General features: G+C 38.1%; 1 protein-coding gene across 1 annotated transcript; it reads left to right on the top strand.

Annotated features, from left to right (window-relative positions):
- The first annotated feature begins 698 nt into the window (after nucleotides 1-698).
- FRG1 (FSHD region gene 1) lies at nucleotides 699-20,459 on the top strand. The gene is made up of 9 exons (XM_058193191.1): nucleotides 699-816; nucleotides 2,383-2,450; nucleotides 6,268-6,390; nucleotides 8,639-8,693; nucleotides 9,854-9,968; nucleotides 15,055-15,159; nucleotides 16,014-16,105; nucleotides 17,358-17,468; nucleotides 20,325-20,459. Exons 1-9 carry the CDS (start codon nucleotides 755-757, stop codon nucleotides 20,359-20,361), a joined length of 768 nt encoding a protein of 255 aa, XP_058049174.1. The 5' UTR covers nucleotides 699-754; the 3' UTR covers nucleotides 20,362-20,459.
- Nucleotides 20,460-22,004: the final 1,545 nt, after the last annotated feature.

The following is a 22,004-nucleotide window of genomic DNA, read 5'->3' as shown; positions in this document are numbered from 1 at the left end:
ACTATACCCAGGGAGCAAACTCCAGGCATCCTTGTGGAGAAGAAAGGCAGGCAGGCAGGCAGGCAGGCATCAGGTAGTTTACCACATTTTTGAAAGTCTGTAGAGATTCTCAGTCATCCAGGTCATGGTTGTTCCAAAGGTGCTTTTTCCGTCCAGACTGTCTTGTTTTTCATTTTTTGTTTTTTTCATGATGAGAAGCGAAACTTCTTCAAAGAAAAAAACGAAGTCCAGTTGCCTCTGGAAAAAGCACCTTTGGGACACCACATTTTTAGTCTCCAGGAAGGGCATCTTTATCCAGGCGCTAGGATAGACCGATGGGCATCTGTGGATGGTATGGAAGCATCCTAGGAAGAAGACTAAGACGCCGGGGGGTTTTGGTTCAGTTGCGGCTACCAGATGCGGGCTGTAAAAATCCATAGGATTTTTAAATAGCACCAAAGATTTCTTTGTTATCATTTAATGGTCAACCGGATTTTTTGCAGGAAATATTACAGTGTCTGCCTCGCTTCCCTAGTGGGACCGTTAGACGAGAGGTGGGAAGCTGATAAGATCGCAAGCACAAGAAAAGCTGTGCATAAGCGCAACAGACCAGGCACCCTTCGTCGGGCGAGAAACCTCGATGCCTGCAATACGCATGCTCAGTCCGAAAGACCCGAAAAGGCCCGAAGATCCTCCTTCGCAGCTTCCGTAGCGGCGCAGGAAAAACGAAAGGCGGAGTTTGTCCTTCTGCGGGGCCCGTACAACGACAGCAGACATGGCGGAATATTCTTGTGTTAAGAAAACAAAACTGGTCCTTAAGGGGGCGAAATCGAAAAGGTGAGTGTTATTCCTCAGGATGGTGGAACGCCGGAAGATTTGGTGGGTTTCCCCCTTTTTTTACAGAAAGTGTTGTTGATATCTTCGCCTGGGAGGCGGTTTGTAGTGCTCGCCCTGAAATAATGACTAAATGCCCCTGAGCATGCACAGATGTCCTTCCCTCGGTTTTGAGGGGGAAAAATTGCTCATGCAGCTGCGATTAAAGGAGGAAATTAAGAAAATTTAAAATCTTAAATTTTTAAAAAGTGTATTTTTAACTTATATTTTTTAAACTAAAAAATGCAATTAACGCCGTTTTAAAAATGGATTTAATTGTACATTTCATATCCCTCAATTCAGAGTATTTTTCTGTTAGGTTTGTATAGCTGCCCATCTCACACGAGGCACACACAATAACCACCAGCACTACATATAACCCCAGGCGACAGATAATAGTAATAATAAAAAAATTAAGACACAATTCCTTTCCCGCCCATGACCCTGGGAAAACCGGCCACATCTTCAACGCCTTACAAAATGCATACGTGAAATAATGATGCAAATCTCTGGATAGCATTTCGTAATAGGTTGTATCTTTGCCCTGCTTACTTCTTGAAATAACTTGCTGCTCTTGTAAATACATAACATCTTGTGTGGTTGTGAAATGGAAATGCTTACAGCATGGAATGTTCTCATATATATGTTCATATACATTATTCTAAACCACAAAGAATTAAACTAGATTCTTTATTATTTTTTATTTGTGTGTGTCACTAATAAAATCAATTTTTTGATTCCTAGGACTGCCTGGAAACAACCTCAGCAGTTTTCTTGACAAGTTTTTTCAGAACTGACTGCCTCCTTCCACTTTCTCTGAGAGAAATAACTATCACCCAATTGCCTTCTAGCCTAAGGCAATACTAGAATTTGTAGTCTTCCAGTTTCTAGTCTGGTGCTTTAACCCGACTATTTCTCCTAAATCAGACTTTAGCTCAAAAGAAAGCACAGTACTGCTTAAGTTTTACCATAGCTTAAATTCCTATTCCGCCAACTACTTTGTATAACCTCTTGTTAAGTAAACTATAGTTAATTACATTAGAATTCTTTTTGCTCCTAATTTGTTTTTGATTATATTTTGGCAGTATTTATAAAAATGGAATTTGCATTATTGATAAACCTAAGCAGCTATCCAGTGATGTATTTTTAGGACCGTAACAAACTTGACTAAGGCTGTATACCTCTGTATAATGGATTGTGTTGCTATTTTATGTATAGATTCAAAAGAAGGGTTTATTTCAGAGGAGAGTGAGTTGTAGTTTAAACAAAACACCAATAGAAACCAGGATAGGTTTATAATAGATAGCCTTTCTCTTAACATGTGAGATTCTGGGGACACTGATATTTAAGCAAGAGCAGTTCAGAAAGGATTTGGAAAACCAGATAAATTTAGTTAATTAGTTCTAAATTTCAGCATTTTCTTTGGACATGTCCTTGCTCTTCTGTTGAGTGTTGCTGTCATTTAAGAAAGAAATATGCAATAGTAAATTGGTTAGAATTATCAATTGCAAATGCTCACTTTTCTTTCAGTAAGAAAAAAAATAATGATAAAAAACGGAAAAGGGAAGAGGATGCAGAAGATAAGCTTGATATAGTTGGTAAGTTATTTTTTTCATGGAAAATAAAAAGAATAAGGGAATTTTTAATTAGGGGCCAAAGAAAGATTAATGTTTAAATAAACTTGCAATTCTAGCTGATTGGGGCATACATTGTTCCTATTGATGAGGGTGGTTCTATTGACACGGTAAATGGGAGAGGCAGATATGGCGGAAGCGAGGGGTCATACCAAGTTTCGGGAGCGCGTGCTCGATGTCTGAAAGCGATCACGCGCTCCGACCCCTTGGACTTCTCCCGTTCCCCGGATGGTCAGGATCCTCAGAGCCCGGGCCTTCGGTTGATGTTGTGTAATGCTCGGTCCGTGGTGAACAAAGCCCCCCTTGTTTGTGATCTTATTCAGGGGGGTTCTGCGGACCTTATAGGCATTACGGAGACCTGGTTGGGCACGGAAGGGGGTGTGCCCCTCGTTGAGATGTGCCCGCCGGGTTTCCGTGCATTCCATCAACCGAGGGCCCAGGGTAGGGGTGGTGGGGTGGCGGTTGTGATTAGAGAGAGTCTAGAGCCGAGGGAGACCACTGTGCCTCAGATTGCCGGTGCGAATCCTCTTTGTGAGATGGGGTCATAGGTGTCAGATGGGTTTGCTGATCGCGTACCTGGCTCCTTGCTACGTGACAGCTGCCCTGCCCGAGCTCCTGGAGGTGCTGGCCGGGGTAGCAGTTGAGACCCCCAGACTTTTAGTCATGGGGGACTTTAACTTGCCATCTTCCGGCCCGTCATCGACAGCGGCTCGGGAGTTCACGGCTTCCATGACGGCCTTGGACCTGACCCAGGTAATTGATGGCCCTACTCACATTGGGGGTGGCACTCTGGACCTGATTTTTCTCTCTGGTCAGTGGTTGAGAGATCTGGACTTAAAGGAAATAGTCACTGAACCTTTGTCATGGTCAGATCACTCTCTTCTTCGCCTGGACTTTCTGACCGCCATTCACCACCGCAGGGAGACGGAGCCGATACATTGGTTCCGTCCCAGGCGCCTGATGGACCCGGATGGGTTCCGGACGGAGCTTGGGCCATTTTCTGAGGGTCTGGCTCACGGCTCGGCCTGGGAACGGGCCGCGGCGGGGGCCTTAGACCGAGTCGTGCCTTTGCGGCCTCTGACCCGGCGCAGGGCCCAACCGGCTCCTTGGTTCTCCGAGGAGCTGAGGGGGATGAAGCGCCGGAGAAGACGCCTAGAGAGTTCCTGGAGGTCTAGCCGTTCGGAAGCTGATCGGACACTAGTGAAGTCCTATACTAGGACTTACATAGTGGCATTGAGGGAAGCGAGGCGTAGCTACGCCTCCTCCCTCATTGCATCGGCAGATAACCGCCCGGCCGCCCTGTTTCGGGTGACTCGCTCCCTCCTTCATCAGGGGGAGCGGGATGACCCGTTGCAGGGACGGGCTGAGGAGTTTAACGGTTATCTATACGATAAAATCGTTCAACCGGGATGGTCTGGACCAAGATTGCGGTGATGCGGGTGAGACGCCGAGGGTGGTCTTGGCGACATTATTTGGGATGAGTTTGACCCTGTGGCTCGAGGACATGGACAGGTTGCGGGTAGGTTGAATGCCACCACGTGTTTACTGGACCCGTGCCTCCTGGCTGGTGCTGGCCACTCGGGAGGTGACACGAGGCTGGCTCCAGGCGCTTCGATCGCTTCTTTGGTGGAGGTGTCTTCCGGCCGCCTTGAAAGAGGCGGTGGTGAGGCCCTCCTTAAGAAGCCTTCCTGGACCCGCTGTTTTAGGTAATTATCGTCGGTCTCCAACCGCCATGGCGAAGGTTGTAGAGAGTATGGTGGCATATCAGCTTCCCTTGCACCTGGATGAAACTGTCTATCTAGACCCGTTCCAGTCCGGTTTCCGACCCGGTTACAGCACGGAGACGGCTTTGGTCGCGTTGGTAGATGATCTCTGGAGGGCCAGGGATAGGGGTTGTTCCTCTGCCCTGGTCCTATTAGACCTCTCAGCGGCTTTCGATACCATCGACCATGGTACCCTGCTGCGCGGGTTGGGGGGATGGGGAGTGGGAGGCCCCGTTTATCGGTGGTCCTCCCCCTATCTCCCCGACCGGCCGCAGTCGGTGTTGACAGGGGGGCAGAGGTCGTCCCCGAGGCGCCTCACTTGTGGGGTGCCGCAGGGGTCGATCCTCTCGCCCCTTCTGTTTAACATCTACATGAAACCGCTGGGTGAGATCATCAGTGGTTTCGGTGTGAAGTATCAGCTGTATGCGGATGATACTCAGCTGTACTTTTCTACACCGAACCACCCCATCGAAGCTATCGAAGTGCTGTCCCGGTGTCTGGAGGCCGTACGGGTCTGGATGGGGAGAAACAGGCTCAAGCTCAATCCCGCCAAGACAGAGTGGCTGTGGATGCCGGCATCCCGGTACAGTCAGCTAAATCCGCGGCTGACCATCGGTGGCGAGTCATTGGCCCCGATGGAGAGGGTCCGCAACTTAGGCGTCCTCCTGGATGAACGGCTGTCTCTAGAAGAGCATTTGACGGCCGTCTCCTGGAGAGCGTTCTACCAGGTTCGCCTGGTACGCCAGTTGCGCCCCTTTCTGGACCGGGATGCTCACGCACTCGTGACGTCTCGCCTGGATTACTGCAATGCTCTCTACATGGGGCTCCCCTTGAGGGGCATCCGGAGGCTACAGTTAGTCCAGAATGCAGCTGCGCGGGTGATAGATGGAGCCCCTCGTGGCTCCCATATGACACCTATCCTGCGCAGACTGCACTGGCTTCCTGTGGCCTTCCGGGTGCGCTTCAAGGTTTTGGTGACCACCTTTAAAGCGATCCATGGCATTGGGCCGGGTTATTTACGGGACCGCCTACTGCGACCGAATACCTCCCACCGTCCCGTGCGCTCTCACAGAGAGGGTCTCCTCAGGGTGCCGTCAGCGAGGCAATGTCGTCTGGCGACGCCCAGGGGAAGGGCCTTCTGTGGGGCTCCCACCCTCTGGAACGATCTACCCCCCGGACTTCGTCAGCTTTCGGACCTTCGGACCTTCCGCCGCGGGCTTAAAACATACTTATTTAATTGTGCAGGACTGAGCTAGATTTTAAATTTTGGGTTTTAAATTGGGTTTTATTTCTACTTTTAATTGGACGGGCTTTAGAATAAGTTTTTTAAATGTTTTATATTGTATTTATATTCTATTTATCTGTTTTTAGTGCCTGTAAACCGCCCTGAGTCCCTTGGGAGATAGGGCGGTATATAAATATGATTAAATAAATAAATAAAATAAATAAATACATCCCTGTCTTAAACAATTAATGTATCCTGTTTTGTGGTTGACTCTAATAATAGAATATAAGCTTATACAATATTATACAACAATATTGATGGTTGGAAGTCTGAGCATAATGGAATAGTCACAGAATTGTGCTATACTTAGCATATTTTATGATAACTTACTGAATATAACATTCACAGTATTTTATTGTGATTCTCAATTCTTATCAGCTGTCGTGGCAAGAGAATTTCTACATCTAAATATAAACACTTTATTATTAGATTTTCAAAATGACAAGGATAAATACAGGAAAATGTGTTTTGTATCTAGTGGCCTACCATATATTTGCAATCTAAATCTATTATCCCATAAAAAGGTTAATGTGTTTAATGATAATGACAATTTGAAAGGCTGTTGATTAACAGCTGCGATTGGGCATTAATGTTGATCTCTCCTTAAAATAAATTGTTACAAAGGAAAGCTGTTGCTTGATATTTCCAAAATCTTTCCTTAAGCAATTACAGTCCCTTACATTTTAAGAAGTAGGGAACAGCTCTTATATTCTGTTGTTTTCTCTTATTTTAGAAGGCTGGTGGACGGTAACTAATTTTGGTGAAATCACAGGAACTGTAGCAATAGAGATGGGTCTTGGAACCTATATCAGTGCTCTTGATAATGGCCTCTTTACTCTTGGAGCGCCACATAAAGGTTGGTATCACATCTATTTAGGTTAAACATTCTGTTTTTCCCAGTGATAGCAATGTATGATAAATTAATCTTACAAACACAGCCAAAGCAGTGTCCAGATTTCTACCTGCATTTAATTATTGGCATGCCAGTTGCATCCAAAGATTACAGAACCAAGTACAGATAGACCTTGACATTACTACAATTGTGGCTATAATTCCCATCACTAAGCAATGAGGTCATAAAGTGTAATGTTATGTGCCACATTGATTAGCAACGGCAGTCCTGGTGGTCCCTGTTGCCATCTTTAACTAAATTCCATTAGTCTTTAGTCAAAACCCATCTTGATCTAAGCCATTCCTGGCTTGGTTTCTCCTAGCCCTAAGCCGTTATTCTTCTAAGGTAAGGAAATGCCTTCCTGTCCACTCCCTGCAACTGCCTTACCCACCCACCCCAAAAAAAATCTTCCCATTTTTTTTTATTTGCATTTATATCCCGCCCTTCTCCGAAGACTCAGGGCGGCTTAAGCAATAGTCTTCATCCATTTGTATATTATATACAAAGTCAACTTATTGCCCCCAACAATCTGGATCTTCGTTTTACCTACCTTATAAAGGATGGAAGGCTAAGTCAACCTGGGCCTGGTGGGACTTGAACTTGCAGTAATTGCAAGTTCTTAGTCTGTTGAGCCACCAGACACCCCACATGTGACCACCCCACATCCTGCCTTTTTAGATAGATGCCGAATTTGTGTTTAATTTTATATTTCTTGTGATGCAAAACCAGTCCTATTTGTTATAAATTATAGATGGGTATAGGTAGTAAATATATGAGAAAAAAAATAAACTTTGAATTTCCTAATGTCCTTAGTGCATTTGCTGAGTCTTTTGTATCAGTAATTGTTAAAATAATTCTCCAACATCCAACAACTATTGAAGTATTTAAAGCCAAAGTTCTAGATTGAAGCTACATGGTGCTCAGTTATATATTTATAAGGAATTTAAAAGCAATTCAGTCAATTCTTGAAAATCCTACTACAAGTTTCTTATTCAACTTCCAATTCTCTAAACACTACTGGAATTAGGCTGCATTTCCCTTGGAGGCTGATTAAGTTTGCTGCCTTTGGTTCTGGCTGAAGCAAGTCTATTGGGGAACTTCCCTGGTCCATCTCATCTTATTAGGTTCACTTCCACCCAGGAGAACAAATTATTGATGATTTGGCATACCACAGTCTCACTTTGACAGCACTACCTGCTTTGGGACTTAATAAAGCCCTTGTTTAACCAAAAAGAAGATTTAAGAATCTAGAGATTGAAAATGACCGAGCCAAAACCATGTCTCACCCCCTTTATAGCACAATTGCTTTTTCTCCCTGGACTGTCCCTTGATGTTTCTTTAACCGTTGTGTGGTCTACATAGGAGACCATTTATTTTGGCCCAGATTGAGATATTACTTATTAGGGCAACAATTGTTAGATACATCAGTCTTCCGTATGAAAGCCAGACTTGTTTCTTTTCAGACTCGGAGGTAGAATTTGTTTGATATGGACTATCATACTGTATAAAATATCATATATCATATGTCTGTTGAACACTGAATTGTGATCATAGTTTATATTTCCAATTGTTAACAGTTCTAATTGCATTAAGGAGGCCATGCCCCTTTTCTTGGGTGGTCACTCTTCAGAAACCTCAAAGATGTTTGACAGATTTTTATCAGTAGTTTCAAGCCATTTGTTCCTCCCTAATTTTATTTATTTAGAATTTTTATCCCACCTTTATTATTGTAAATCTTAAGATGGTGAACATACCTAATATTCCCCCTCCTATTTTTCCCACAGCCACAACTTATGAGGTGGATTTGGCTAAAAGATAGTTACTGGCTCAAAGTCACCTAGCTGGCTTTCATGCCTAAGGTAGGACTGGAACTCACAGTTTCCTGGTTTCTGTCCTGGTGCTTTAACCACAATACCACTGACTCTCTATAAAGAACTCATCATAACAAACATGCCTAATACTTTTTTCTCATCCTATTTTCCCCACAACCACAAACTCTCCTAGTTTCTAGTTTGGTGCTTTCACTAGATCAGAGTGGGTTCTCCAGTTAGTAAATTAGTAACTCTGTTAGAAATTTTGTTTTTTAAATTCCTTTTTATAGTTATTTCTATTATTAGTTTTTTTCTTGTTTTCAGTCTTAGATGGTAAATAAATTTTGATTGAATTCTACAACTATAATAAACTATAATAAATCCTTTTTTTAAAAAAATAGATGAAGGACCTAGTCCTCCTGAACAATTTACTGCAGTCAAGCTGTCAGATACAAGGTATTTTCTCTCTTGGACTTTTTAATATAATATTATCAAATTTAGATTGTATTATCTCTCCCTAGATTGCTTTTGTAATCATAGTTTAAAAATAATATTTCCCTTTAAGAAATTTGACATACAATTTTATGTATGTCCACAAGAGTTACAGAATCACTGCATGTATGCATTGAAAAAACACATGGAGATCTTATAGGTTAGGTTCACTGCTGACACATTTCGATTGTGCAATTTCTGCAGATGTAGGATGCATACATGGTCTCCCACATGAAAGGGAAAAAAGACTATATGAACTAGAGCCCCTTCAGACTCATACATATCTTGTAATGGATGATGGTTAGACTATATAACCTCTTCTAACAGCTAGCCACATTCCCATATGCTCATGTTCTGTCTGGAGAAAACAATGACACCTTTCCTCATACAACTTGCTTAAAATAAGTATACTTGCATTATTGTCTCACCTTGTATATTCTGTTTCTGCTTGAAATAGGAAAAATTGGATTTAAGAACTTAGAAAGGTCAATTTAAAACAAATCAGGGTCTTAGACTGACCTTTCTAAATTCTTAAACCCAACTGGGATTTTAGAAAACCCAGACTGAAATCTCTATTTAATCATAGTATCTTTTTGTTGTCATTCCTTCCTAGTGGAAACTACTTCACTAAGTATTTTTCATGGTGACACATAAAACTCTTAAACTCCCAAAGAAAATTGGGATATAAACTGTATTGTTAACAGTAACAGCAGTAATTATATATTGCTACTTATTATATAACACAAGAGAGGAAAGTTCATTGGGGATGGTTGGATAGTGGGTTCATGCTCTTGGTTGCAGAGTGAGTTCATGTGAAGCCTTAGCCTTGGTTGCATAGCGAGTTCATGTGAATATCCATTTGGATATTCTCTGGGTTTCTTTCGGAACTGCAAGTATACTCTTAACACACATCTATACTTCTACAGCTATTCAAATTTCTTTTAAAGAAATATGTTTATTGTCTTCTCATTCGATTGGGGAGTATTCTAGAACATAATTTGAAAAAATATTAACTTCAGTATTAACCTGATCAATCCCCCAAATAATTTCTGTTCTCTTTTCCATTCTTTCTTTTTCCTTTCTTGTCTTTTCCTTTTCCTTTTCCTTTCTTTACTTTCTTTCAGAATTGCATTGAAATCAGGGTATGGAAAATACCTTGGCATTAATTCAGATGGGCTTGTAATTGGCCGTTCCGATGCAATAGGTGCAAGGGAGCAGTGGGAGCCTGTGTTTCAAGAGGCAAGTGTTGTAAAATGTTCAGTTGTCCTTCTTAATGTATCTTAACAGAAGAGGATGTATTTTGTATTTGTGAAGAAAATTCGAAGTATTGCATATGTCAGATAAAGTCACAATGATTTGCTCTGAGCCAGACTCTAGCTGTACAGGTCCTGGTCACAGGAATTGGTCCTGTGGAGTTGACTGAGGCATGGTCTAGCAGAGTTACCTGTGAAGGGCTTGAGCCTATGAGTACAGAGGAAATTAATAAATCCTCAGAACTATAGGCACAGCCACATGGTTATTGAAATCATAGCCTTCCTGGTTCGTCAAGGTCCTGGATCCAGGCAGGAATGAATGTGTCCTCCCCCACCCCACCCCAAGGCAAGTGGAGAACTGCTGATTTTTAAAGATACAATGGTCTATCATCTCAAGAAACTCTCAGAAAATCCAAGTCTCTAGGACAATTTTTGTCCCCAACTTTCCATTTTTATGGAAAGTTGTAGAGAATGTAGTTGGTTTGCAGCTTTAGAAAGCTTTGGAAGAAATGGGTTGTCTGGGTCAGGAATTCTGGGAATTGAAGTCCATAGGTCTTAAACCTGCCATAGATTCCCAGCCCTGACATATTGGCTGATTACCACCTATAAAGTGCTTCAGGACGTAAGGCCAGGCTATTTGCTCCAGATCTTGAAGATGAAACTGAAATACTTTGGCCACCTAATGAGAAGGAAGGACTCACTGGAGAAGAGCCTTAATGCTGGGAAAGATTGAGGCCAAAAGAAGGGGACGACAGAGAACAAGGTGGCTGGATGGAGTCACTGAAGCAGTCAGCATGAGCTTAAATGGACTCCAGAGGATGGTAGAGGATAGGAAGGCCTGGAGGAACGTTGTCCATGGGGTCGCAATGGGTCAGACACGACTTCTCAACTAACAATGACAATTTGCTGGACCCTGTTTATGCCCATCCAGTGAAATGTACCTAGGTGAGTGTATTCTAAGAAACAATGTCCTGTTGCACTCTCTGTTGCAACAGTTTCTCTTTGCAATAGCATAACTCCTGAGATTCGGATGTCCCCAATTTTTGGGAGGGGGGGGGGCTTCTGTAAGACCTTGAAATCCTGGTTCTTCCTTCAGGATTAGGTGAGGATGTTAGATAGACCGATTTTGTAATAGTAGTTGGAAGATGAATTTGATTATTTGATTATAAGCTCAGTTGTATTTTCTCTTTTGTGATTTCACACTTCTGGCTAGTTATTTTTTCTTTTAATCCTACCTTAGCTACACAGATTTGCATTTTGAGTTGGGTGGCCATACAAAAACATTTGAACAATGAATAATGTGCTCAATCCCTTACCTCTTTAGTTACATCAGATCAGATAGCACATGATTGGCAGATTGCCAAAGAGTCCTGTTCAGGCAGGGAAGATTATAATGGGCTTGATTGGCAGGACAAACGTCTGTCTCATGAGTCAAACTAGATGCCAAGATTCTGTTCTTCGGTAGCCTAATTACAAGGTATTTTTTTCCCAACTCCAGAGAAGAGATATTTGCACAAATTGGCAAAGAAATACTTATATAAAATGCCTTTTACTGTAAGTGAATAATGAAAGTTTCCTACCTATCTCTGACTATTTAGGGATTTGATTGTTCCTATTGCAGAAGTGTGATTCACTTTGGACTAAATGGATAAATAATATATCCTGTAATAAGACAGCTTTTTACATTACTGAGACCAAAATGACACTATTGGAATATTTACTGTAATATATATTTTTTTAAAATAAATAATTTTTTTATTCCATTTTTCACCATCATATTTATGTACAAACTATTATCCATCATTAATCATTAATTTTTTATTTATTACTGATTCAGGCCTGCCCGACTGCCACTTCCTTACTACACAACCTCCCTCTCTACCCTCTACTACTTTCCCACCTTCATCTCCTTCACTTTACTACTTCCTCTCCTCCTTCTCCACTCCTCCCTTCTTCCACCCTATCTAACCCTCTTATTCCCCTCCTCCTTCTCTACACTTTCCTACCTACTTTCTTCCCTCCTTCTACTCTACTACTTTTCTTCCTGAAATGGCAGTCGAGCATCCCCAATATCATTTTAAATTTTTTAATTTCATATCTTCAAAAATTACTGTACATTAATAATCAATCCATGTATCACTTGTTGATTCATTTTCCCCCCCCCTCCTCCCCTTCCCCCCCGACTTCCCAGAGCAAATACCGGGTATTATGACCAACAATCACAAGCTAAAGTATACAAAATATACATAACCTCCCACCTTAAAAAATTTAAAACTATAGATCCCCTCACAATAAAAATAAAAAGATAGGAAAGAATAATAAAGAAAAGAAAAGAAAAGAAACAATACCAACTTCACATATTACTTCTTCTTACAGTCCATTTTTAAAATTAATCCATCTTCTCAAATTCATTTTTTTTCCACTTGTACATTCCTTCAAATTTCATAAGTCCATTTCTCAAATTACAGTCCATCTTCTCAAACTCAAATTTTTATCACTTATATATTTCTTCAATTGCCATAACATTTAATGTCCATTCTTCTTACAGTCCATTTTAAAAATTAGTCCATCTTCTAAAGTTCAATTTTTTTTCCCGCCCACTTATATTCCTTCAAATTTCATAAGTCCATTTCTTAAATTACAATCCAGCTTCTCAAATTCAAATTTTCATCACTTATATATTTCTTCAATTGTCATAAGATTTAATATTCAGTCTTCCAATACTACTCCATCAATCAAATATCAAGCAAATAATCATTTAGACTACATCCACAATATAACAGTAAACAGTTAAAATCATTACATCCACATTATCTAAATTCATAAATTTCACTTTCCATCCTTCACAATTAAGTAATATCATCCCATAGATTTATACCATACAAATAGCAAATAACAAAAATCCTATAATTTATATCCTAAACAAATCAATTCCAAAAATTAACCATAATCATCCTATTCACATCTTAAACATTCCTCCCCTCTCCCATTCTATTTTCCATCATTTCCAAACCAGTTAACTTAGCATCTAACAACAAAGGATTCCCACTCTTTAAAACATTAATATAAAAATGTCTCGCTTTCATAACTGAATTAAGAAAATACTTTCTACCTCTAAAATTCACTGACAAACCCATTGGGACTTCCCATCTAAAATATATCTGATATTTCTTAAACTCATCCACCAAAAAAGCAAATTCTCTTCTGTTTCTTAACATTTTAGGAGGAATTTCCTTCATCATTTTTATATCTTGTCCCAATATCTGAAATTTATTTTTATAAAAGGCTTGAAAAATTTCATACCTAACCTTTTTAGTTGTGAAATAAATAACCACATCCCTAGGTACTCTATTTTGTCTTGCCCACCAAGAATTAACACAATAAATTCTTTCAATATTAGTCTCAAAATCTTCTGGCTCCACACCCTTTATCTGGGCAAAGGCTTGCGTAAAAATCTCCTTTAAATTTTCCTTCCTATTTTGTTTCAACCCCCTCACCCTTATAGCATATTCCATTAATCTATATTGTAATATTACTCTTTCTTCATCTGCCCTATCTACCTCTGCCTTTATATCTTCCATCTTATTATCTAAGTTCCAATTGTTTTGAATTTCTTCTATTTTCCTTTGCAACTCTAAATTAGCTTTATTAATTTCTACAAGATCATCCTGCATCTGAATACAAGAGCTTAATATTTGCGCAATTGCATCCTTTACCATTTTCATTTCCCTCTTCTGCTCTTCCACCACTTCCTTGAAATCCAACATCTCTTTCTCTATTTCGTCAAATTTTTGATCTATTTCTAAAAAGTGACTCTCCAAAAACTCCTGTAAAGAATTTCTTACTTCCTTTTTGATTTCTTCTTTTAATTTTTGAATCTGAGCTGAAGAAATTTCAAAATTTTTAATGACTTTTGGCACTATTTGCTTAAAAGCCATTTTTTTAAAAAAAAAGGATAACTTAATAATAGACCAAGAAAAAGAAAGAAAAAAAAATTAGAAAAGAAAGTTTCAAAAAAAACTTATCTTCTAAATCACTATAATCCCAAGGAAGAAGAAAAAATATAAATCATAAGATTCTCATTTCTTCCATTTAGTCAGTATCTTCCTATGTATCTTCTGTTTCGACAAGAGAGAGAAAAAAATATTTAGAAAAAAAAATTCAAAAAGCTTTTCTTCTAAATCACTGAAAAGATATAAATCATAAAATTCTCATGTCTTCCGTTTAGTTAGTATATTTCTATGTATCTTCTTTCTTCTATTTCAACACTAGCCGTTAGTAAGCATTTCTACTTTCGTTTTCAGTATACATATTCCACAAAACCGCCATTTGCTTTCTTCTCTCCTATCTTCGCAGCAAATAAATCCTCAGGGGCTTACAGTCTTCTTACAAACAAATACTAGAACTCCAGTTTCTGCTCCGTCCACGTTACAATCCATCATAAATCAATTCCTGCCGTGGAAATTGGACGCTTCGTTTGTTTGCCATAAAGGCAAATGCCTCACCCAGCCAGGAGCTTATCAGGTTATAGGAGGAGAACTTCCCGCAAGCTTTAAAAGCTTATTAGAGCATCTCAACCTCAACCTAATTGCTCATCTTTCCTTCTTTGCCCGAAGGAAAGAATCCCAAGCTGTCGGACCCAGATTTATGATGTCCTGACAGCTTTACAGACTAGGGAGTTAGCAGCTAAATCATAGCTGCTTCTTCACGAAGCGGAGCCAAAGCGGAAGTCCACTGTAATATATTTTTTGAAGTGGCTATTTCAGTCTGAAGAAGTCAGAACTTGGAGAAGCATATTATTGAAAATAATTGTCAACTTGTTGAATGTAGATTTCAATTTAAATTTATAATAATGTTCTAAAATGCTATGTTGTAACATTAATAAAGTGGGGGCAAATGGTTATCCAAAATTCATGAACATGCATACATGTTCAGGATCAAAAATAACAATAGGTTTGGAATTAATGGGTATGAAAATAAATTCCTGAAAAAATAATCTTCTTTAAATCTTGCATGTGAATTTAAGCAAATAATCTAATTCGATTTTTTGTTGTTGTTTTTTTCCCTTGCAGGGAAAAATGGCTCTGTTAGCAGCCAACAGCTGCTTCATCAGTTGTAATGAAGAAGGTGATATAATAGCCAAAAGTAAAACAGCAGACAATGATGAAATGATAAAGGTAACTCTTAAGATTTGTAAATAAAGGTACTTCTATAAGCAGTGTTTGAATAAGATAAACGAATGCAGAAACCTGTAGCTTACCACTTAATTCAAAAAGATCTGAATTTTTTTTCAGAGATGGTGATGATTACAAGAACTGGTTGGTACACATGTATCCTTTCCGGTGTTTTGCCTATAACATATGCCATTTCTGATCATCATTTACTGTTCAGAAACCCAGACAAGGAAAGCTTCCTTTGTCACATGATTTAGGTTGTCCATTTTAACTGGCTTGAACTTTAGTACTTTCTTGAGAGAAAAACTTGATCCTCAGCAATTTTAGATGAAATAGCTTTAGCTAAATGCTTTTTCCTTTATTTAAGGTACAGGTTTATTTAGCAGAATTGATAGAATTTGATGCTTTGATGGAATCCCAACATATTTAAAATCAGAAAATATTCAGGCTATTACACAGCAAAAGGCACTGTCCCAGCAACAGTGTATAAGACTTAATGCTGAAAGAACAGTTGTACAATCATGTGCTTAAACCAAATCCTTGCTATATATATCCCTTGAATCAGTCTTATACAACCTAGAAATCTTGATGTGTTGGATTATACAACTCTTTTTTTCCCCCCATGTGCTGAGAGCAATAGGAGTCCAACACCCTTGGGATGTATCAAGTGGAGAGAAAGATGCTCCGTTTCTAAGGGCTTTATTATGAGATGTGATCAAAGCAGATTCTTCACAGACAGATGCATACTTAGGCTTAGTGAACCTGAATAGGAAAATTTGGAGGAAAAATATTACTAGAAAGGAAGATAAATTTGAAGTCAGGCTTTTCAAAATCTGTAATTTTCTCTTTTCATTTAGATCAGAACATGTACAGAAAGAGAAGCCAAACAAAAAGATGATATTTCTGAAGAAGATAAAGGAAATGTAAAGCAATGTGAGATCAACTATGTGTATGTAACATAAATTACTTCACTCTCAGTAAAAAATAAAACCAAGTTGTAACTTCACTAGTAATAACAGATATTTTTCTTTTGGTGAAAACGTTTCAAGAACTCTGGTCTGAGATTTCTGAATAAATTTTATGCTTCAGCTGCAGCTAGGGCTCAAAACTGAACATAGGGCAGATTTGGTTTTGAAGAACAACTTGTTTTCATAGAACAAGATAAAAACTTTTACAGCTAATTGCAAAATAGTAATTTTTACCAACTTAACTTAAGGTTCATCATTGGGTTCAATCCATAAATGGGTGGATTGCTTTAAGCTACTTTACTGTTAAGATGTCTTAAATATATTTGTTCTGCAAATATACATGGATGACATATGTGCAACACTCTTCTCCAAAACCACATCCCCTTGATTAAATCATGAAACTTACCTTCTCTGCATATGCTGCTAATGGTCCTAAATAAGAACTGCAGTACAAGATGTAAGACATATTTCTTCACTGTTCCGGTTTGCATTTAGTTCTGCCCTTGTACAGGTGGTCCTCAACTTACGACCACAACTGAGCTCAAAATTTATGTTTGCTAAGTGAAAGATTTGTTAAGTGAGTCTTGACCCATTTTATGACTTTTTTGTCACAATTATTTGAATGAATCATTGCAGTTGTTAAGTTAGTAACACGGTTGTTAAGTGAATATGGCTTCCCCATTGATGGCTTGTCAGAAGGTCACAAAACCTAATCACATGACCCCAGGACACTGCATTGGCCACAAGTATGAGCTAGTTGCTAAGCATCTGAATTTTGATCATGTGACCATGGGGATGCTGCAATGGTGTGTGAAAAATGGTCATAAGTCACTTTTCAGTGCCTTTGTAACTTTGAACGGTCACTAAAAGAACTGATGTAAATCGAGGAGTACCTGTACTGTGTAACCCATGCAGTCATGAGGACAAACAAGTCAGCTGACTCTTTACTTGACCCCGGAGGTGACTCGAATTTCCATTTTTTTTTCTGTGTCAAGGGATACTCTATAGCTCTTGGAAAAGTTAATCTTTACAAGACTCTTTTTATTCTATTAAAATATTTCTGTACAATGAGAATTCTTCCAACTATTCTGATAATTCTTTCATTCTTTTCAGTGGTCTATATTTTGCCTTCCATCTCTCAGGAGTAAACCATTAAGAATCACCAGTAGAGAGAAAATATAAATATATATCATTCATATCAAAGGCATTAATCACCTGTGTTTTATTTTCTAGGAAGAAGTTTCAGAGTTTTCAAGATCACAAACTCAAAGTAAGCCAAGAAGATAGTAAAATTTTGAAAAAAGCTAGGAAAGAAGGCACTTTCCATGAAGCACTGCTGGACAGGTACTCTTATTTATATGCTCTTATTTTCTTTCTGTCTTTTTTTCCATATACAACTCAAAGTGCCAAACATACCAATATTCCTTCCACGACATATTTTCCCCATCTGTGTGGGGAGTTCAGCTGAGAGAGAATGACTGGCCCAAAGTCACCCAGTCACCTTTCATGCCTAAGTGGGACTAGAACTCATAGTCTCCTAGTTTCTAACCTGGAGTCTTAATCACTAGATCAAATTATTTAAACCAAACTAATTAATAATATCGAAGCAATAATTTTTTTAACTACAGGATGGAGGGTCTTGTGCAGCTTTTCCTAAACTAAGTACACATTTCTCCAGCACAAATTTTATGTGAAAATATTCTACATACAAATATAACAGTAAATATAATTTTATTTCTGCTTTATATTTATTAAATTTATATTACTATGTTAAATACAATAATCCTCACAATAAAAATTATTATTAACAATAAAACTATCATGGCTTCTATAAACAAAGCAGAATAATTCTCTCCCTTTATGTTCCATCTGAAAATTGCAGTCTATACTTCGGAAGCATTTAAGATTATTCGTTTCGGGTGGCAGGGAGTTTGATATTATGATGAAATAAAAAGTAAAAAGAAAGAAAAGCATTATTCAAAAAGCATTCAGATAACTCACTCTTATTTTTCTTTCCTTTTCCTCTTGGTGTATACTAAGTTTACTTAAACATTATTATTAAGCTTAAATATAAAAATTGGTAAAATTCGCAACAGTTACGGATCTTGTGTGAGAAAACTGAACAATGGTAGTTAAATCTTTTTTGGATGGAAGGAGAAAATCTAAACTTTTTGGGTTTGGGGCAGGGGAAGTAATTTTTTATTATTTTTTTTTTTTTTTTTTATTTGCATTTATATCCCGCTCTTCTCCAAAGACTCAGGGCGGCTAACACTATGTCAGGCAATAGTCTTCATCCATTTGTATACTATATACAAAGTCAACTTATTGCCCCCCAACAATCTGGGTCCTCATTTTACCTACCTTATAAAGGATGGAAGGCTGAGTCAACCTTGGGCTTGGTGGGACTTGAATCTGCAATATTGCAGGCAGTTGCTGTTAATAACAGGCTGCATTAGCCTGTTGAGTCACCAGAGGCCCTTCACGTTTAGGGACCTAGAAAAGGTCAGTTACCTGTCTGCCTGTCAAGTCCTTCTTAAGGACCTGAAGCTGATTTGTTTAATAATATTAAATAATAATATTAAATATATATTAAATATTGTCATTATTATTTAGACTTAATTTTATGTGCACTCAGTTTTTTTCTGTGCATCAGGGTTTCATATTTTATGTGATTAGGATAGGCATCCACATTTCTTTATAGTCATTTATATAAAGAGTTTCTTGCTCTCTCTTTTCCAGCATCTTCCAACAACGCGATTTTGGCTTTTATTTGTATTTTGTTTCTTCTTGGTGTTCTAAAACTGTGATTTAGAAACCCAGAGTCACATATGCAGCAGGATCAATTGAATAAATAAAGGGCAAATCATTCATCTACAGTCACCCACAAATCCAAACAGAAATGATTTAAAGGACTTCATTGTTCTTTTATCAATTTACATAAAATTTCTTATCAATTATACCCTTATATTGCATTGCATCCATTCAATTGTGGTTGGTATAATGAGAATAGAATAGAATAGAATTCTTTATTGGCCAAGTGTGATTGGACACACAAGGAATTTGTCTTTGGTGCATATGTTCTCAGTGTACATAAAAGGAAAAAAAGAGAAAAAATGTTCATCAAGAATCATAAGATACAACACTTAATGATAGTCATAGGTTACTAATAAGCAATCAAACAATATAAATCGTAAAAATACAAGCAACATGGTTATAGTCATAAGAGGGAGGAGATAGGTAATATGAAGGATGAGAAGAAGAATAGTAATACAGTCTTAGCAAATAGATTGACAGTGTTGTGGGAATTAGTTGTTTAGCAGAGTGATGGCATTCGGAGAAAAACTGTCCTTGTGTCTAGTTGTTCTGGTGTGCAGTGCCATATAGCGTCATTTTGATATCAAACCTTTACATCAATTATATTAAGTTTGCTGCATTTTATGACTTTTCTTGCCACAGTTATTAAGTGAATTGCTGCAGTTAAATTAATAACATGGTTGTTAAGTGAATCAGGCTTCCCCATTGACTGATCTCACATGAACTCGGAAAACCGCAGCCATCATAAATAAGAGTCAATTGCCAAGCATCTCAGTTTTGATCACGTGACCATAAATATGCTGCAAAAGTCCTAAGTGTGAAAAACAATCATGTCACTTTTTTCACTAGCATTTTAACTTCAAATGGTTACTGAATGAACTGTTGTAAATTGAGAACTACCTGTAGTAAACCAATTTGAAGATTCATTGTGGGAGTTGATGGGTGGTTTTCCTCCTTTCTTCAGTAATTTTCAAACAAAAGCATTGACTAACAGTACAATATATACTATTGCATTTACATTTTCATCCGCATAATATAAAAAATTTGCTATGCCAATTTTTAAATAAATTTCAAATGTTTTGATCACAATGTTTCAAAAAAAACATAATTTTGAGTATAAAGCAGGCTGTTTCAAATATTTTTGGAAGCATGTCAAGGTCAAACTACTGTTAAAAATCCCACAAGAGTCCAGTTTATCTATGAGATGGGACATGTTGCTAGATTTCACACTTGATATATTTCAGAATGGTACATTTTGCACAGTCCTACTTATATCAGTGATAAATTATGTAGATTTAGTAGAAATAGTTCCCATTGATTCAGCTTAAATCACAATTGCATTATGTCAACCATTTTAATCTATCCTTTTCTTCCTTTCTTTTTTAGGAGAGCAAAACTGAAAGCTGATAGATATTGCAAATAATCAGAACTGAGGTGCACTTTTTTCCTTCCCTTATTAGCTGCTTTGTATATGTATGTATGTGTGAATTTTTTAAAATAAAACAGATTTGTCAAAGTAAATCTCAATTATTCTAAGACCTTGTTATTTCTTTAGGAAGTAAGTCCTTGTGTTAATATATTTAATATTTTCATGTTTGTAATTAGCATTACATTATAATTGCTGACATATTATCAAAAAATAAGCAGAAATATGCACAAAATATGCAAATCTAATACATAGTACAACACAGGGCTCTGGATGGCTTAAAAAAGAGCCAAAGTACAGATAAAATTAAGCCTCATGCCATTAATGTCATTGACACCTTTTATCAGCCAAATAAAATTGTTCTAAAGCCTCTTCCAAATATTATAGGAAGGTAATATTCCCATTTTAATATTGTGTCCAAAAACAGGATTCTACTACAAAAGGAGAATATTCTGTTGATGTTGAACATATGCAGGATAGGACCCATGAAAGTTGGTCCAAAAGGTTGAATGCACTGGTACTCCTTGACTTACAACAGTTTATTTAGTGACCATTCGAAGTTAAAAGAGCATTAAAGTGACTTATCATCACTTTTCACACTTCCAACTGTTGTAGCATCTCCATGGTCACATTATCAAATTTTGGATGCTTGGCAATTGGTTCATATTTATGACCGTTGTAGTGTCTGGGGTCATGTGGTCACATTTTACAACCATGTTATTAACAACTGCAGTGATACACTTATCAACTGGGACAAGAAAAATGGAGCAAAATTCATTTGCCTCAGCAATAGAAACGTTAGAGTCAATTGTCATAAATTGAGGACTACCGCTAATTTAGACTTAAGCTATGTAAGCTGTCATATATCAAACTAAAGATTTTGGATTGGGCTTAAAAAGCAAATGGCATTTCACTTAAGAGGATTATACGGCATTCCAAGAACTGGATTGTATTTTGACCATTACCAGAATGGCTGTAATTGAATTCTTCAAGGGCTGGTCCATTAAAGTATTTAAATTTATATTGTAAATGCTTGATTGCAGTATTGTTGTAATATTGTTAACCATTGAATCTGAAAATAATGGCAGATGTTAAATAAATAAATAAACATAATATAAAGCAATAGTAAGACCAATATTAATAAATCAGTGGGTTATTTCAAGGGGGCTCAAATGTCTTTGGACAATGCTGTCTCCCCAACTAAGAAACAGAGAGACTGGCACCTCCCCTAGAGTTGGATAGGGGAAACCTTTACCTAGGCTCTCCAAAAATTTATAGAAAAGTAAAAAATTGTGGATGAATTTGATTTCTATCAGGAAGCTTTTCCATAGTGCAGACATTTTCAAAAAGAAGCAACATCTGCAAGCTTGGTCCCCTTGCTTTACAAAAGCCCCTCCCCCCAAGAAAATGCAGTCTAATTTGGTTAAATATAGGCTTTTTGTTGTGTACATCATGATAATGTCAGAATCTCAGGAAATGCAATTCTGTCCTGGGACGAAGTACATCTCTGTTTTCCAGAGCTGCTACTCTGATAACTACATACAGCTTTTTATGTTTGTGCCTTTGATTCATTGTTGACTCTTGTGATTGGTAAGTCCCTGCAGGTTTCCTGGCAAAATTTCAGTAGTTGTTTGCGATTG

Source organism: Ahaetulla prasina, chromosome 8 (assembly GCF_028640845.1).
Source record: "Ahaetulla prasina isolate Xishuangbanna chromosome 8, ASM2864084v1, whole genome shotgun sequence".
NCBI classification, from domain to species: Eukaryota; Metazoa; Chordata; class Lepidosauria; order Squamata; family Colubridae; genus Ahaetulla; species Ahaetulla prasina.
This window is presented reverse-complemented; position numbering and strand designations above follow the sequence as displayed.

Bases quoted from the DNA above. Each gene is read 5' to 3' on its own strand.
- FRG1 (XM_058193191.1), top strand. From the start codon at position 755: ATGGCGGAATATTCTTGTGTTAAGAAAACAAAACTGGTCCTTAAGGGG. The intron at 2,451-6,267 runs GTAAGTTATTTT...CTCTTATTTTAG, and splicing joins AGATAAGCTTGATATAGTTG to AAGGCTGGTGGACGGTAACT. The intron at 8,694-9,853 runs GTATTTTCTCTC...ACTTTCTTTCAG, and splicing joins GTCAAGCTGTCAGATACAAG to AATTGCATTGAAATCAGGGT.